Source organism: Vipera berus, assembly GCF_964194415.1.
Source record: "Vipera berus genome assembly, chromosome: 6".
Taxonomy (NCBI): domain Eukaryota; kingdom Metazoa; phylum Chordata; class Lepidosauria; order Squamata; family Viperidae; genus Vipera; species Vipera berus.
In genome coordinates, this window is record NC_138208.1 from 72,746,322 (window position 1) to 72,765,434 (window position 19,113).

The 19,113-nt window shown below is 37.0% G+C and overlaps 1 protein-coding gene across 1 annotated transcript in view; it reads left to right on the forward strand.

Moving 5' to 3' along the window:
* The window catches only part of DGKI (diacylglycerol kinase iota), a gene marked incomplete at both ends in the record, with an annotated part of 261,813 nt that overhangs the window by 98,969 nt on the left and 143,731 nt on the right, over positions 1-19,113 (forward strand). The window contains one exon of the mRNA XM_081330760.1: positions 16,307-16,415. Within this exon, the coding sequence (XP_081186886.1) occupies positions 16,307-16,415 (109 nt within the window). The remainder of the gene's footprint in view (positions 1-16,306; positions 16,416-19,113) is intronic.

Here is a 19,113-nt window from a genome sequence, read left to right on the forward strand (position 1 = left end):
GCGGGCCCCGAACAAGGAGTATATATCGGAGGTGGTGACCCTTTGAGAGCTGTATGCAACGAAATTTCATTTTGATGTATGCCAATTGGTGTACATTCAAAGTGACAATAAAGTTATCATCATCATCATCATCATCATCATCATCATCATCATCATCATCATCATCATAAGGCAATCTTTGGTTAGAGCCTTGGTAGAGGCAAAATCATATGAATCATTCAGAACATTCATTTTTTCGTCTCTCTGGGAGTTACTTGTAGAGCACCTTCCCTGTTCCTTTTAGAAGATGCCGAGTGATTCTGTGTCAGAAAAACTATCACAGAAGGAGATAGAGAATAGGGCTGTGAATGTTATGAATACAGTACTTTTCCGGCATACATGAAAGCAACTTCTTTTTTCAGGTTTCTGTGTGAACTTGCAAAAATGCAGTTGTTTAAAAAGTTGTATTAAATTTAATGCATGCATGCATGCATGCATGCATGTACTACACTCACATTCTTATGAGACCCAAAGCATTTCTTCTGAATCTATTTTTGAAGCATGCACAACTCTAGTAGGGAACATATTTTTCCACTTTCTGAAGCCTAAGAATGAGAGCCAGTTTAATATAGTGGTTAAGGCACCACGCTAGAAATCAGGAGATTGTGAGTTCTATTTCTGTCTTACGCACAAACTTAGCTGGGTGACCTCGGGCTTCTCACTCTTTCTTGGTCCCAGGAAGAAGACAGGCAAACTAATTCTGAATATTGGGTAAGGACTTGTCCAAACACACAAAAAGCTTAAGAATATAGTAAATGCAGAGTGTGCCATGTGGCAGAAAATTTACCAAATACAAAAGCTACTATTTTGAGGTGAACAAGTGTATGACAGGGTTTTGGAAACTTTGCAGACTAAGAATGCTCTCAGAAATTCTGATTGATTCAGTAGATTTACGGTACCTAGTTGTTCTTTCAGGTGGGAACTGCATTCTTCCATCTATGGGTCTGATGAGTTTCAGATAGTAGACAAATTTCATACCTACATGTATACATGCATATATTTATACATACATTTTGCAAATGGTCATAGTTTACTTTGTAAGGAAATCAAACTCAGATAAGCACTATGCTGCTAGAATTTAATGGTCCTCAGAGAAGTTAAGGTATATACAGTATAAAAAGTGAATAGGATATGGAAGAATGTTTATTCTAAAAATATATTAATTTGTCCCTATGTTAACCTTCCACCTTGTGGTTTCCTCCATATGTGTTATTTTTATTCTGGAATAAAGCGAAAATTGTTAATAATCCCAGGAGTTGATGTTCAAATGCTCCTTATTTAAGCAAGGCTGTTCTAGATATATCTCAACAAATATTGGCTGATTAGCAATGACTGATGCCTGACAGATAGACTAACCTCCCATTCAGAATGTTTGATTTCAGTTCATGCTATTAGTAGTTATCATCACTGAAACCACTGGAGAGGAAGAACGAGCATAACAAAAAGCAGACAAGAACTCTTCCACATGTCTCTATTCAGTTCTAATTGAAAAGCATCCTTCTGGAACAGCATTTGGCAAGTCTGTGGGATTCATCTGATGTTAACTATTTGGGCAGTAATTTCTTGATTGGGAGGTGGAAAAAAAGTTGAACACATAAGTACATGAACCAAATCACTTATTGTTGTTGTTGTTAGTTGCGAAGTCGTGTCCGACCCATCGCGACCCTATGGACAATGTTCCTCCAGGCCTTCCTGTCCTCTACCAAAATCACTTATAAACTTATACAAATTTCACCTAGAATAGTCAACATCCACACATAAATATCAACATATCTAATTTTAGACATTCATTGTAACCTTTTTCTTTCTTTTTAATCCATTAAATAATAAGAATTCTTAGGAATAAAAAATAATGTGTATAGCCAACAAACAAAGTAAAAATTATTAATGAACCTATCTAACACAGCTTCATGAAAAGGATTTCCAACTTATTATAATCTAAAACTCTGAGCATGGGAGGAGGATTCTCTTTAGCTGATTCTGAAAATATAATAAAAGTTGGAACCAGATGAAGTCCTTTGACGGAGCATCCTTCAAAAAACTTCTTTGTTTTATATATATCATTCTACTCCATAGATCTAGCTTAAATAGAAGTAATGCTGAGTAATCAAAGACTACTAAAGCGTTCACGTAGGTATACATGGAATGAAGCATTTTTAAAAAGATAAAATGTGAACAATGTTTGGCTATTAAGACATTCTTCTGTATTACAGCTCCCAATACTTATTTTACTTTAGCTGAATATTGTTTATAAGAGTTGTTGGAAAACATCCGGAGGACTTCATGTCTATCCCTTTAAGGAAGGTCCAAGCTTTTAGAGCTTTAAAAGATCACAGTTAAAACCTTTGACTTGACTGACAGATCAACTCTGCATTTATCCATCTCAGTAATTAACCTAGCATTTTTGTTAACTAAAATTTCTGAACTATTTCCAAAGGGATGTCCCATATACAATGCAATAATTCAACCAGGATGTTTCCCAGAATGATTTATGTCCAGATAGAGTTGCAGTATTGTATTGCATCCCCTGAGGTGCAGAAACTACCTGCATATTTATTGACAATGTTGGATCCAAGAATATATACAAAATATATGCGTACATATATGTGTACATGTACATATACATGTATAGATACCAATAGGATTTTTTTTGAGGCATCTGTAATCTAGTCTAGGCTGACTGGTATTCTCCTACTCAACAACAATATGTCCCAACTACACTTCAGTTTATTATACCCCAAAATAAATCCAGGATATCTATTACTTCATTGGATTTATGTAAGCGATAGAGGCAGAATGAGCAGCATTTATATATTGATAACATCCCAGCCCACACCAATCTATTATTTTTCACATAGTTCAGGTGTTTATATTTTTTGCTGTGTACGCTATATTAGTTCTTAATGCGGGGCCAATGATATTATTAAATATATTTCATCTCAATTTGATTGACATTTAATTAACATATAAGGCTACTGTGATTATACACCGCTCTCAGGTTATGTATTTAATTATTTTCCACTTATATTACATGAAAAATAGAAATTTTATACCAATTTTTGAAGGGCTCTGGGGATTGTACATAGCCTTAATGAATTTGATGCACACCTTTGATGTGGTTGGCCAATGATTATGTTCATTATAATGCTATAGAAATAATGAAATAAAAAGTGACTACAGCCAGCCTCTTATTCATATGCTAAAAATAGACAAAACATATCAAGGAAACAATACGGGGATGATGGCTGAGACTACATGGGCTAGCCATTTTGAAACTAAGAAAAGGTGGAGGAAATATTAAATCATAAAGACATTGAGAATGAAAGTTTGAAGGAGTCTATTTTAAAGTGGAAAGAAGTCAAATAGTGGAGATATCAGAAAAAAAAGTCTTGGTTCAGCTTTTATTTAATTTTTGCAAAAGATGATGAGCCCCAATGCTAATTGATTTGAGAAATGTGAAAAAGAAGATAATGCTGAATTGGAATGTAAATATCCAAAATGTAGGTAAGGAAGCATCTATAAATAAACAGTTTCATATTGTTTTACTGTATTTGCTGTGGTTGGCAGATGATTACATGTTTCCTCAGTTTTATCCTTCAGAAATAAAAATTGTAGAAAAGAATTTAGAAAAAAGAAAGGGAAAAATAGTCACATTAATGTTGCCAACAATTATCTTTAAAAAGAACAGGAAAAGGAAGCATCATATATATTTTACATTTAGTATACAGGTAGTCCTCAACTAATGACCTCAATTAAACCCAATTTTTTTGTCGCTAAGTGAGACATTTGTTAAGTGAATTTTGTCATATTTTACAACCTTTTTTGCCACAGTAGTTAAGTGAATCGCTGCAGTTGTTAAGTTAGTAACACGGTTGCTAAGTGAATCTGGCTTCCCCATTGACTTTGCTTGTGAGAAGGTCGCAAAAGCTGATCACATGAACCTGGGATGCTGCAGCTGTGATAAATATGAGTCAGTTCTCAAACATCTGAGCACATGATCATGGGGATGCTGCAAAGGTTGTAAATGTAAAAAACAGTCATAAGTCACTTTTTTCAACGATGTTGTAACTTTGAATGGTCACTAAATGAACTGTTGTAAGTTGAGGACTGTATTAAAAGGCACCAGAGATTAGTCAGAAGTTTCTGTCAGAAACTAAAATCTTTTTTGGGTTGGGGGGTGGGGGGTGGAATGAGTAAAATAGATATAAAGATAGGAATATATATGTCTTTCATGGAGCCATAACATCTGATCTAGGACCTGGAGCTGTGCCTTTTTGTTTAAGTAATTGTAGTGACAATTCAAACTGTTCAGTCCGAAGACTCTTAAATGTTTAACCCTGGTCAAATTACTGGTAGTCCTTAACTGTCTTAGGGCCACAAATTTCTATTGCTAACTCAGACAGTTGATAAGTGAGTTGAATCTGATTTTACAACCTTTTTGCCACAGTTCTTAAGAAAATCACTGCAGTTATTAAATGTTTCATGTGATTGTTAAGCAAATCTGACTTCCCCCATTGACTTTACTTGTCAGAAGACCCCTGGGAAGGTTACAAATGGTTCTGACATGATCCCATTAGGACAGTACAATTGTCATTAATACATGTCAGTTGCCAAGCAACCAATTTTGATCACGTGGCCATGGGGCTAGCACAAGGGTCTTAAGTGTGAAAACTGGTCATAAGCCACTTTTTTCAGTGCTGTTGTAACTTTCAACCGGTCACTAAATGAATGCTGGTAAGTCAAGGATTTAGAATGATATCTGTTCAGCAAGTATCTCCACCCTTAATTTTTCATTGGTTCTGCTCTGCTGTCTCTTTGTGTTGTGGTCTTACCCAAGATTCCCATAGTACTGAATTAAAAATTTTTAACCTTTGACTTCACACTGAGAAATGTCTGATTTTACTCATGGGACAACCAATTCACTGTGAGTAGGAAGATGTCTTCAAAGGTGTCCTGATCTTTAATTACATAGAGGTTGAGGACGGAGAAAAGTGGTTAAGTTACTGTCCATTTTCACATATACTTTTTTGAGTAGGTACAGTATTCCAAATTCCTAAGATAGTTGACCTCAGGAGCAACCTATTCTTCCTATGTCAAACAGAAATCAACTGTACAGAATACCGATTAGCTTGCTCTTGTGACAATTATTTTAATCTACTTCCCTCTTGCTCCAGCACTTCCGCAGTACAGAAATGAAGGGGTGCTGAACTTTTATGGGCGAGATTCATATTCAAGGCTTCACTTGACTTTGGAGTTCACTGAGTGACTTTGCACCAGGGTTATTGCAGAGATAAAATTAGGAGAGACTCATGTGTCACATGCTTTCAAGAACCAAAGGAAAGAAAGGATATAAATAAAATGAGGAAATAAATAAAAATAAATTAGTAATACTCACCCTGAAGTTTTTTTAAAAGAAAACAAAATGTTCCCCCATCCATTTTCCTTTCAGTTTGCTATAAAATTAGTAAATACTTTATCTCAGGCTGACATAGTAGTTGTTCAGTTGAATTGGTTATGGACTTTAAACTGAATTACACATAAACTTTGACAAACCTATATGCTGTACTGTTTGAAGATTCTGTAATGAACAGCTGTTGGTTTCTTTATTTTGTTTTCCTGGTGTTCAAAAAGAGTATAGTTAGGGGAAATGAGAGAACTTTACCCTGTTCATCAAATAATCCCCTGAATTAGAAATTGTGAGCGAAAGGGACTCTAAATCACTGAACATGTGTCAAAATTAGGCAATAGGCATTTTGATTCAAATAATATCAATTCTCTAGGTGGTATTTTAATGAGATCAATGCTCTTGATCAATAGCTTTCTTAGTCTCTTGGAGATATAGAATACTCAGAAATGTTCCTTAGTCTTTGTATTGGCCAGAGGCTAAGAAAAAGATTGACAGAACAAGACTTAAGACACGTTCCCCTTCTCAATCATATGCTCTTTGTTGCAATGACAAGTGTCTCGCATAACATGAAGGAAATGAAGGAAACAAGTGAAAATAATCTGAAGGTGTGCCCTGATTGCTAAAATGTAGGAGACCAGCTGATTGCTTTTATTTCATTTATTGCTCAGTTGTATTCATCTTAGTGGTAACATCAGATTTCCCAGTTCCTATAAACATATATATTGCTTCCTATAAACATATATACCGGTATTGTACATTTAGTCTGCTTTCCCTTTTATGTGCCAAGACACTTATATAGAGGCAGTCCTGCTATTTTTTTGGAACATAGTAGGTCAGCCAGTGGCAGGTGAGCTAGCTTGAAAAAAGCTACTAAATGAAACCAATATAAACATGGTTAATAGTGTAACTTGTTCAAACGACTGCATCTTTTTTTTTTGTTTCCCCATCTCCAAAGAAAATTCATGAAATTTTCTTAGGCTGCTCAGATGCAAACTTGCAAATCTACCATCATCTTTTATATTTTTTTTCTCCAGGAGTAATGCCTTGCATCAATTCCACTAGGTCATGGGTGTCAAACTGCCAGCCTGCGGACCAGATGCATCATCTGGAAGCTGCGCCCACTCCATTACCAGCAATGGCAAAACCGTCCCGATACGATGCGCGATGTCACATGACATCGCGAATTTGACATGTCTGCACTAGGTAGACAAATCAGCTCCACAGGAAAACTAAAACTAGCTTTATTAAGATTGATTATAATAATAGACTTACTTAACTGATTGCACTATACCTTCCCACCCCCTTCTTATAGTTCAGTGAATTAAGGAGGTGTCTATTTGAGCCTTTTCTGAATGTTATCTTGTAATTCTGGATTTTTAAAAAAATGCTTCAGATATTTTTTTCCTAGATAATGGTTCCTGCATATCTCCATCAAGGTTATCTTCCTAATTCTTTACACTAGGGGTGTCCAACCTTGGCAACTTGAAGACTTGTGGACTTCAACGCCCAGAATTCCCCAGGCAGCAAGGTATTCTGGGAATTGAAGTCCACAAGTCTTAAAGTTGTCAAGGTTGGATACCCCTGCTCTACATATTGGCAGCATTGCTAGAAGAACTAAATAATTTAACCTCTGAAAAGTAATATTAACAGCTAACCCAACTACAATTTCATCTTCTGGCTGACTCAGTTTATTTTCCTAGATTGCTTTGACAATAAGGGTGAGTTGAAGACTTTCAGAAAGTCAGGGGGTAGAGAAATTGAGGAACCAGGAATTCTAAATTGGAATGGTGACTCTGCAGTCAGTCATTTTTGGAAAAAGTCAAGTTTATGAGATTCTTCATGTAAAGCAGGGGTATCAAACTGCCGGCCCACAGGCCGGTTGCATCATACGGAGGCCATGGCCACCCCAGCTCCGGCAATACAAAAAAAAGTCGTGATACGTCACGTCACGTCACGTGATGCAGGAGTTTGACACCTGTGGTATAAAGAATTGCACAGGATAAAGCCCAGATAATTTTAAGGTTGTGGGCATCATTATGCTATTTTACAATATATTACAGAAGCAGAGAGATATTTCAAGATTTGGTTGTCATGAGTTACTGGCTTTCCTTAATTAAAAATACTTTTAGGGATCTTCTTAATTATAAAGTCTACTCTCAGTATTGGGTAATATCACTTCACCATTGACTACATGAGGGAACTATCCTTGTAAATCATTGTAAATAGGAGAAATTTGAGGAGCCCTCTTAATTAAAATATTTTGCTTGCCATTCCTTTTGTGACATGGTTACTGTGTGATAAAGGCTTCAAGTACACTGAGTATAATTCTATAAAATTGTATAAACTGGTGAAAACTACCACAGCTTTTCCCATTTTGGTGGAAGACTTTCCCTACTGTATGAACATAGGAAAGGGATTAAATAATCCAAATCAAGAATTCCATAGATGAGTTCCAGATTTGAAGAAAAGCATATTCAGGATGTTACTTTGCCATCCTTGTCTTACTTATGAGGTTTACAGAGCCCTAGATACTCATTTATTAGGCCTTAAGCTAATTAAGAAACAACAAAATAGCTGTTGTTTCTGCTACAAGAACTTCAGAACAAATCAATAGAAAGCAAGGTTATTTTAAACCAGGCTGAAAGAAATTGAGTTACTGAAACCAGAATGAAGCCTTCTTTGCCAGCCAGTTAGAAAGAATCTTTCTGTGAGTAGAGGTGTACAGCCAAGTGTTTATACAGAGGATGGGCACTTCAGTTTAGCATTATTTTTTAAGGCCTTTGATATTTGTACCACTGTGGCTAGGACTTTTCAGTTCTGTGGAGAGATGCTCTGCTACATGAGTTGTGTTGGAAGAAGATATTCCCAATGAAGACAGCCATCCCTTGAAAGACTACAAGAAAGAAAAACGAGGACAAGACAATCAAAGTAATAATTGTGTTTTTCTCAGACACATGTGTAGATGTGGCTGTATTTTAATCCTGCTAGGATGTTAATGTGGGAACTGCTGCTAAGGAAATTATCTCTGCTTTATGAATATAGGTTTTGTTGGAGTGCTTCTTAAACTGGCTTCAAACTTCTGAGAATTTGTTGTTATTTTGAGGCAGTCAATGTCTTGGGTCATATTATTTGTTTGGAGGATCTGTTTGTTGCCACAGACTTGTAGCCTCCATCTTAGCAGAGGCCTTAGAGTTCAAATTGACTTGTTATAAAATCTCATAGGAGATTATCATTGTTTACTTCCAGATTCACAATAATAAATCTTTGCTTGGCAGGTTTGGGAAATGGTTGGTGGAAAAAGGTAGCGAAAATAACCTGGAAAGATTACCATTGTTAGATCACTTTTCAGGAAGCGTGAGCCAATGAGAGGTTTTGTTACAAGAAATTTACCCACTTCTCATTCTGTCCTGAAACTATATCTGGGATATGACTTTCTACCATCTGTTGCCATTCACTTCATGTGTTATTTACTTTATGAACTGATGCGGTTCATTGATTATTGTCCAAGGTTAGCTTAATGTCAATTAGATCCATTTCAGGATTTGATTTTGTTTAAATTAATGGCAAATTGTATAGCGATGTAATAATTCTGTATGTGAAACTGGCTACACAGTTTATCATGTTTGTAAACACTGTGTTAATGATTCATCATTTTCCTCCTATTATTTAAACCCCTGCTAGAGTCCCAGCTTTTGTAAATATGAATGAATGTCATTGCTTCTAAAAATAATCCAAAGCATTGCCTGGCATACTCCTTGTAGCCAGCCAACATGTTTTATCAGCTTTGTGAACCCTTCCTATTAGAGCATTTGCCCATGATGGGGAAAGGGACAGGGGGATATATTAGTTGCTGCCGTGTTATTTCTGTCTTATGCTTTACATAGAATTTGTTAAGGCAAGTTTGCTTGGGGTGAATTAAAAACAGATTCCCCCCCTTGCTGCTCTTTTCAATCTAGCTTACTGTTTCTTGTGTTTGATTTGTTGTTGTTGTTCAGTCGCTAAGCCATATCTGACTCTTCGTGATCCCATGGACCAACAGCACACAAGCCCCCCACCTTCCACTCTCTCCTGGAGTTTTCCCAAATTCATGTTTGTTGAGTGGATGACACTCTAACCATCTCATCTTCTGCCGTCCCCTTCTCCTTTTGCATTTAATCTTTCCCAACATCAGGGCCTTTTCCAATAAGTCCTCTTTCCCATTAGATGGCCAAAGTATTTGAGCTTCAACTTCAGTATCTGTCCTTCCAAAGGGCAGTTAGGATTGATTTCCTTTAGGACTGACTGATTTGATCACTGACTTCATGTTTTTCCAAATCCATACCTTTTCATTCTTATCTTAACTCTTAATGTATTTGCTCACCCGATAGCCTATTAATCTCTGTGTCCAGTTTGTACTTCTTGAATCCTTTCTTCCTCGCCATATCCCACCTATCTCTCCAGTTTTTAAACATTAATTCTGAGTCTGCCTCACTGCCAGAATGGGTCTGAGATAATGTACTTGCTGTTGAGCTCCATTGCAGGCTGTTCTTTGTATCAGAATAATATTGTATGTACAATGCTCACTTGTCCTATTTATTTACTTTTTAAAAAATGGTTGCAAACTCAGTGGTTAACTTTTAGAGGTTTTGTTGAACAATTTGGACATTGCTTTGTTCATCTCTGCTGACCTCTTTCTTAAAAGAAGTGCAGGTTAATATCTGAGCGACACCTTTGACAGAGTTCATGTTCTCTGAAGGGTGTACCATCCTTGCTGTGTTTATTACAGTTCTTATTTATTTGATTTCAGTTCTGCCTGATTCCAGACTGACTCTGAGTAGCAAAAAAAGTTAAAAATACAATAAAAAGCAAATGAACAAGACAGGGAATATGGTTACATAACACTGTAAAAATATGCCAAACATATAGATATCTATCCAGCAAGGAGCTCCTTCCATAGTAACTCAACAAATTAAAGAGTTAGAAACTCTTTGTAGTCTATGATCAAACCTTTTATTGAATCAAATCTACAGTGTTCTAACTGAATCTTGTTGCCTTTGAATCTCAGATGAAACCTAATCTTGCTACCTGGCAAATCTTTAAATTGATTGACATTTAGATTGATTCACATATTCCTTAGAAAGGCTTTCAGTAAAATTGAGTAGATCTGTCAAGGTTAACTTAAAAAGTGTCTTAACTTTATATCTATTAGAAGAACCATTTTAGCCCTGACATAATTTAAAAATATTACTCCAGATTTTGATCCCACTTTTCAAGTGATGTCAGATCACAATGGTAGCTTATTTTTGTATCTGAATTCAGGCAACATACTGTACTGTAGACAAATGTTATTGACTATTAGCAAAATATTGGTAGGGAGCCAGCTAGCTGATAATAAGGTGGGTCAGAAATATGTCTCAAAGTCTATGGAAATAAAATCTATGAAAAAGAGTATTTGAAAACAGCCTGAGGTGCAACTTTTTCTGGCTACCCCTCTCATTCTTCAGCAACATGTTGGAACTGAATCTGAAGTATTGCACAATCTTATTGGTTATACTTATAAAGTATTACTCTCATCTTTGGATCTGCTACCTTTTAAGTGTTTATATGATTTGCAAGCAGTTATTGTATACAGGAAGCACTGTTGTGAAAAAATGCATCAAAAATAGATTTCTAGTTCCATATTTTGAGACATTGTTGGAATATTTATATGTTGAACTTAAACATTGCAATGGAGTTTTATATTAGTTCTCTTTGTGTTGAATCCTGTTAAAGTAACAGTCATATCACGACTTGCTGTTTAGCCCTGGATCTTATAAACCAACTTTTTCCATATCTGATATTAGATTTTAACTCCCATAATTTTCAGCCAGTATAATCTTTGGCTGGTAAGGAATAATAACAGTTGGCATCCAATACATTTGGAGTTCACCAGACTGGAAAATGCGGTTTTAAATAATTATCAGCCATAAGCAGACATAAGAAGCCATAAAGGTTGATTACATGGGTTCAAAAAGAAATGAGGATAAAATAGACCTACATGGATAGCATCAGGAAGACAAAAATTAATTCATTTTACCTTTAGAAACATTTCTGGCTGACTTCACATACTACATTAGTAGTATTTGTTTGAAGCAAGATGTGTTGATTAAATAAATCAATAAGCTGCACAACTAGGTTCAAGCAGATAGTCCTTGACTTATGACTGAAACTGAACCCAAAATTTAGGCTACTAAACATAAGTGAATTTTGCCCTATTTTATGACGTTTCTTACCACAATTGTTAAGTAAATCACTGCAGTTGTTGACAACACAGTTATTAAGTGAATCTGACTTCCCCATTATAATAATAATAATAATAATAATAATAATAATAATAATAATAATAATAATAATAATAATAATAATAATAAAGTTGGAAGGGGCCTTGGAGGTCATCTAGTCCAATCCCCTGCTCCAACCTGCTCCAACCCCCAACTTTGGTTGTCAGAAGGTCACAAAAGATTATCACATGACCCCAGAACACTGCAACTGTCATAAATATGAGCCAGTTGCCAAGCATCTGAATTTTGATCACATGACCATGGGGATGTTACAATGGTCACAAGTGTGAAAAACAGTCATAACTCACTTTTTTCCAGTGCTGTTATAACTTTGAACAGTCACTAAATAAACTTGTCAATGCTGCTAACATTGCATGTTCTTGCTTTGACAACAGATGGAAATGTAGCCATCTTTTCTCTATCACTTTTAGAGTTCGTTGATGGGGGATGTGGATGAGAGTCCAGCTAGTCATAACAATAATAACTCAGCCGTGGGAATCCAAGGTTATTGTGCCCAGAGTTGATAAAGATTTGGCAGGCTGGAGAGCTGGGGAGAAAGCCCATGCTTCAAGCTAACTGGGGAATGTGATTTATGACTGTTAATTGGAGGAGGGAATTGTGCTTTACTACTTTGTGCCAAGGGGAGGGGAATTCAGTTTTTGGCTTTAACTATATAGTGCCGATACTTTGTTTCTCAAATAAAAGATTCTTTAAGGTAAACAATGCTTCAAAGTTCTTTTGAAGAGTTTCATCTATCGGAACCATGACAGAACTGTTGTAAATCAAGGACTACCTGTATTCATATATGATAGAAAAGCCATAATTTATGCTTACAAATCACAGTGGCTGGATTCACTGTGCCAGACCCAAATAAATCATTTTATGGTTTAGGATAGTGTGTAAATCCGGACAAATTTTTTCATCTGATGTATTATAGAAAAACTAGCTTTTTTAAAAAGTAGCAAGTTTAATTTCTGATGGCTTCATGGATGTTTCATGCTATTTTTTGGACAACAACACAGAAGTGGTTCTCCATCTCTTTCTTCTAGGATATTATTTCAGCTTTCCAAGGTAACCTACAGCCAGGGTATACTCTCCCAGTCTCTCATTCGGTAACTAACCAAAACCTGACTATGTTTTGTTTTGATGCCTAGACATGCCATCCCAGGCTGCAACTTGCTGAGATGTATGTCGTATCAGCTTTCCCCAAATTGCTGTTCTTCAGTTGAATATAATTCCAACCAATATAGCCTCATAGCTAGAGGATGCCATATTGGAGGCACCTGAATCACAGGAAAGCTTTAATAAACATGGATATACTGTAAATTCCAGTCGATATAAACAGGGCAGCAGGGATTCTGAAAATAATGGTAAGTGGGAGCACTCCTGAGTGTGTGCTCCTGGGGCTGTACTCCTGGTGGCAAATAATCTTGGGTCAGCATCAGGGAAGAACTTGTAAGCTTTTTTGTCATTTGAACGTAATACAAAGCAGTTCTAATGAAGGAATGCCTGTTCATGTTTGCTGTCTTTGCAAATGTTGCCATATGAAGAATGTATGTGTGATGCAGTGTGCACCTGGAGAAAGACTGGGGGTCAATCTTGGCAGGAGCACCACGGTTTCCAAAGGTGGAGGCTGCATATTCCAAAAGTCCAAAATAAGAGACTGCGTAGTCCTGAACTGGATCACAGAGGGAGGAAAAGATTGAGGGTAGTTCACACCCTAGAATCTTCCAGGGAATCTCTATTAGGTTAGAAGGTTATAGCTTTGATCTGGCAAGATTCTGTCTATTAGGTGTAAGCAAATTAAGAATTGGAATTCACTATGTCGTCTTTGGCTTTGGGCTTGACAGCGTGTGAGCTCCAGGAATGCTTTTGCTGTCTCTCTTGTGATGACAGCCATGTATTGGCATGAACGCAATCTCAGAGGCATTTCAAAATAGATCATTTTAAGCTATTTGTTTAGTAGTGTTCAGTCAAAATGATTTCTCAACAATATGTTACAGCAAGAAAAGCACATTGCTATTATGCAGCAAAATATCTGCCAAGCAGAGTTAGACTTATTTCAGTAATGGGTATTTATGTCATGTTTTTAGTACTTGATAATTAGACTGGGGAAGCTGATTACAAGTCTCATAACTACATAAACTAGCAGATCTGGAGAAAAGGGAAGAAAGAGGTGGAAGGGCTGTACATCCCTGCAATATATAAATAGAACAGGAAGAGTACAAGAAAATATATTTTATAGTGCCTTGGCACTATAAAAAGCATACATGGAGTTTCTACAAAGGAGATTTAGAGAGTGAGAGACTAAAATAACTGCCAAAAGGATTGTTTAACAGTCCCTTCTAGCTAGGTTGGAAGGGGCTTTACATGATGCTTTCCCTAATAATATGGGAGGCCTTGTCAAGAAACTACATTTATCTCCGTTGAATCACAAAAACGATGTATTTTGCAAGCTTATGTCTATTCAAAATGAACTTCTAGAACAATAAGGCAAAAATAAGAAGATACTGGTAGGCTGCAGGACTTGGGTTTGGTTAGTCTAAAGAAAAGAAGAAATAAGGGAGACATGATAGCAATATTCCAGTATTTGAGGGGCTGCCACAAAGAAGAGGGGGTCACATTATTCACTAAAGCATCACAGGGCAGGACAAGAAACAAGGGTTGGAAACTGATCAAAGAGGGAAGCAACCTAGAATTAAGGAGAAACTTCTTGAGAGTGAGGATAATTAACCAGTGGCATAGCTTACTCCCAGAAATCATGGGTGCTCCATCACTGGAGATTTTAAGACAGTCACTTGTCTGAGATGATATACTGTAGGTTCTTCTGCTTGAGCAGGAGGCTGGACTTTGAGGCTGAAGACCTCAAAGATCCCTTCCAGCTCTATTCTGTTCTATTCTGTTCTATTCTATTCTATTCTATTCTATTCTATTCTATTCTATTCTATTCTGTTCTGTTCTGTTCTGTTCTGTTCTGTTCTGTTCTGTTCTGTTCTATTATTCTATTCTATTCTATTCTATTCTATTCTATTCTATTCTATTCTATTCTATTCTATTCTATTCTATTCTATTCTATTCTATTCTATTCTATTCTATTCTATTCTATTCTATTCTATTCTGTTCTAGGACTAGCTAGAATTTTTTTTTTAATTCCATTTATATCCCGCCCTTCTCCGAAGACTCAGGGCGGCTTACAAGCTTAGCAGTAGCCTTCATTCTATGTATATGCCTGCTTATTAGGGCTTTCACACACACCCCCAAGCGGCATTATTACAAAGTCAGCTTAATTGCCCCCAACAATCTGGGTCCTCATTTTACCTACCTCGGAAGGATGGAAGGCTGAGTCAACCTTGAGCCTGGTGGGATGTGAACCTGCACTAATTGCAGGCAGCTGGTGTTACTTAAGGAGGCATTAGCCCACTGCTCCACCAAGGCTGTGTTCATGGAGAACTTGCAATTGCACCATAATAGAAACTGATGATTTTTGGCCCTCTCATTTTATAAATCTAAAACCTCTGTTTGAGTTTGACTAAGATTTTATCTGGGTTAGGAGACAATATTGGCTGGAGCGAGAGACACCATAATATTCTAGATCAGAATCAATTTGCCTCCTCAGTGGTGAGAAGAACCTATTCAGTAGGGTGAGGTGAACCAGAAGGATTTGCTTCAGCCAAAATCCGAGGTGGTAAATTCTCAAGTAAGCCCCAAGAGAATTGCAGCCAAATGCAGAAGTTGAACAAGGATATTTGAAGTTGAGTAAAGGGCTTTCAGAAACTCAGATTGAACAGCTTCTGAAGAAGGAGAACAACAACAAGCCCATGATCTTCCCTTTAAACAGTTTTATTGCTGCAGAAATGTAATTACTGCCATGGTGATTTAAAGTATAGTGATGTGAGCAACACAAATTACAAAATTCATATTATTTGTGCAATGATGTCATGATGTATATGATGACATTATGGATTGCACTGGACCCCTACCGGTTATACAAAATAATGCTGTTTCTATGGGAATTTTAGATTGCTGAGATCCCAGTTAATACCGCTTAGAAAAAGTTCAATAAAAACACAAAATATGAAATCCTCATAAATCAAATTTAAACAGTAATGTTGAACAGTTCAACAAACCAGCTGATAATGAAAACCAACTACGGTAAGAGTAATACAGCAGAAAGATCTAAAAAAACCCCTAATGAAGTCTATTGAATTTAGTTTAAACTGAAACGGATTGAAACTAATACTTTGTTGTACCCACAACTACCTTCAATTCCAGGCTAAAAAAGGATATTATATTATTGCTATCTCAGAGCAAATTTCTGATCAACCCAGTAGATATTTCTTCCAACTGAACTTACATAGATAGCAACTTTAATTAAGAACATTGTGCATTCAAGTAATTTCTTAAAAGAAGCTTAGTCCCTGTTGCTAATGAAGTGATACATGATTAATAAATACCGTAGTTCCTTTTTAAAACTGCTTTTTACATGCAGATTAAGAGGAGGATGAAAGGGGATGGCAAATTCAATCATTTTAAATTTCTATTTATTATCCCTCTCTCACAGGAAAGCAATCTCCAGATCTGGCCTTCAACATTTGACTCCTGTTCAAAACCTCAACTTGGCCATCAGTAATGGACCTGTGAAGGAGCCAAGAATGGCACTAGAATGGAGTGTAAGGTGTTCCTTTTATAAAATCTGGATATAATGCTATATTACTGATGCAAATGCAACACAACTATTATGAATATGTTTTGGTATTTATTGTGTACTATAGAGACTGTACATTATCTTGTGTTTATGTAAGTGATTTGTTTACATTTTGATTGAGATGGATAACTCATGGCACTTCAGCTGATGTACCTGTAACTCTTCACAGTTCCTACTCAACCTGGCAAATTGAGGGAAGGCGGAAGATGTAGTTCTGAAAAATTTGAAGATCCATAGGCAAAAGTGCATAGATATTTATTTTTTTAAAAAAAAATATTGGTAGAGTCAAGGGTTCTCATTATGCTAGCAGTCTAGGATGAAGGACCACGTTAGGCAAGGAGGGATAATAGGATAATAGGAACTAACTGGAACAATTCTAATTTCGGCTGATTAAACATAAGATTTGCTTCTCTTGTATCCAGATATTTTTGACCTGAAATAAAGTGCTGTTCATACTGAAAAATTTGGAACTGACATGTTTAAATACTTTACAGCACAGCCCATTTTCCATGTACAGTAATGGCCATCTGTTTTGGGATAACTCTTTTGGGCTTCAATTGCAATTATCATCAGTCCAACATAGCAAAAGAGGTTATGGATGTTGTTTTCTTAACGTAATTGGAAAGTACATTTGGAGAGGCACATACAAATCTGCGAATTAATATGCCATTTGTATACCAGTTTCAGTTATGCCCTGGTTAGATCTTTCTGAAGCATTTGCTTATTCATCTTCTGGAATGTTGAACATTGGATAAAATCAAACTTTCCCAGTCTGGTGCCTTCCATACATGCAGTTCTATTCAACATGGCCAGTGCTGCCTCAAAGGTTTGGGCACTGCAGTTACATCACATCTGGAGGACACCAGGGTGGAGAATGCTATCCTATTTTTGGGTAAATCTGAACTCTTAGAATTATAGCTCACTATAACCATGCATGGTTTCTTGCAATATATGCCTCCAATGTAGATTACAATTAGATTTATTTAGATTGAGGCAGTCCTGTAATTAGGAAGCATGTAGCAAAAATGCTTCTGTAATGTTTTCATCCATAGGAAGATTATTCTTGGCTGCTCAATAGTTTTATGTTGACAGGACATAAGGAAGTACTGTGTTTCAACATATGCTATCTAGGGCTGCTTTTTCCAATTTCATGTCTTCCAGATAGGTTAGAATCTAAATGCTTATAATTCCCAGAAATTATATTTGAGGAGCACTTATTTAGGTATGACAATGCGCACCATGGATTGTGCCCATAGTGGTCTTGAAAACCCTACTGGTTTGTGGAAGACCAGTATATTGTGTTTTGAAACACTTATTTTCATTTTTACTTATGGGAATAGTGACATAATTTATTAGGGAAATTGCTTATTGAAGGACTTATACAAGAAGGAAAAATGAAATGATTTCATATAATAGTTTACCTTTAGGGATCTAACCCCTTCATGGATTACTGCCTTGTCATGGTGAAGGGGCTTGTGTAATTCTATGAAGCTATGAGCTATGCTGTGCAGGACCACCCAAGATGGACAGGTCATAGCAGAGAGTTCTGACAAAATATGAATCACTGGAGAAGGAAATGGCAACCCACTCCAGTATCCTTGCCATGAAAACCCTATGGACAGTACCAAAAGGCAAAACAATATGACGCTGGAAAATGAGACCCTCAGGTTGGAAGGCGTCCAATATGCTACTGGGGAAGAGCAGAGGGCTAGTACTAGTAGTGCCAGAAAGAATGAAGTGACTGGGCCAAAGCCAAAAGGATGCTCAGCTGTGGATGTATCTGGTGGTGAAAGGAAAGTCCGATGCTGTAAAGATTTTTTCTCCATAGGAACCTGGAATGTAAGATCCATGAACCAAGGCAAGCTGGACGTGGTCAAACAAGAGATGACAAGACTGAACATCGACATCATAGGAATCAGTGAACTAAAATGGACAGGAATGGGTGAATTTAATTCAGATGACCACCAGGTATACTGCGGGCAAGAATCCCTCAGAAGAAATGGAGTAGCCTTCATAGTCAATAAAAGAGTAAAAAAAGGTAATGGTAAAGGTTCCCCCACACATGCGTGCTAGTCGTTTCCAATTCTAGGGGCCGGTGCTCATCTCCGTTTTAAAGCCGAAGAGCCAGCGCTTGTCCGAGGACGTCTCCATGGTCATGTCGCCGGCATGACTAGACGCCAAAGGCGTATGGAATGCTGTTACCTTCCCACCGTAGTGGTCCCTATTTTTCTACTTGCATTTTTACGTGCTTTTGAACTGCTAGGTTGGCAGAAGCTGGGACGAGTAACAGGCGCTCACTCTGTTACGCAGCACTCGGGATTCGACCCGCCAAACCGCCGACCTTCTGATCGACAAGCTCAGCATCCTAACCCACTGAGCCACTGCATCCCTAATAAAAAAGTAGGAAAAGCAATACTGGGATACAATCCCCAAAATGACAGAATGATCTCAGTTCGAATCCAAGGCAAACCATTCAATATCACAGTAGTCCAAGTCTATGCCCCAACCACCGGTGCTGAAGAGGATGAAATTGACCAGTTCTATGAAGCCCTACAGCACCTTATAGAACTAACTCCAAAAAATGATATCCTTATCATCATGGGGGATTGGAATGCTAAAGTAGGAAGCCAAAAGATAACTGGAATAACAGGCAAGTTTGGCCT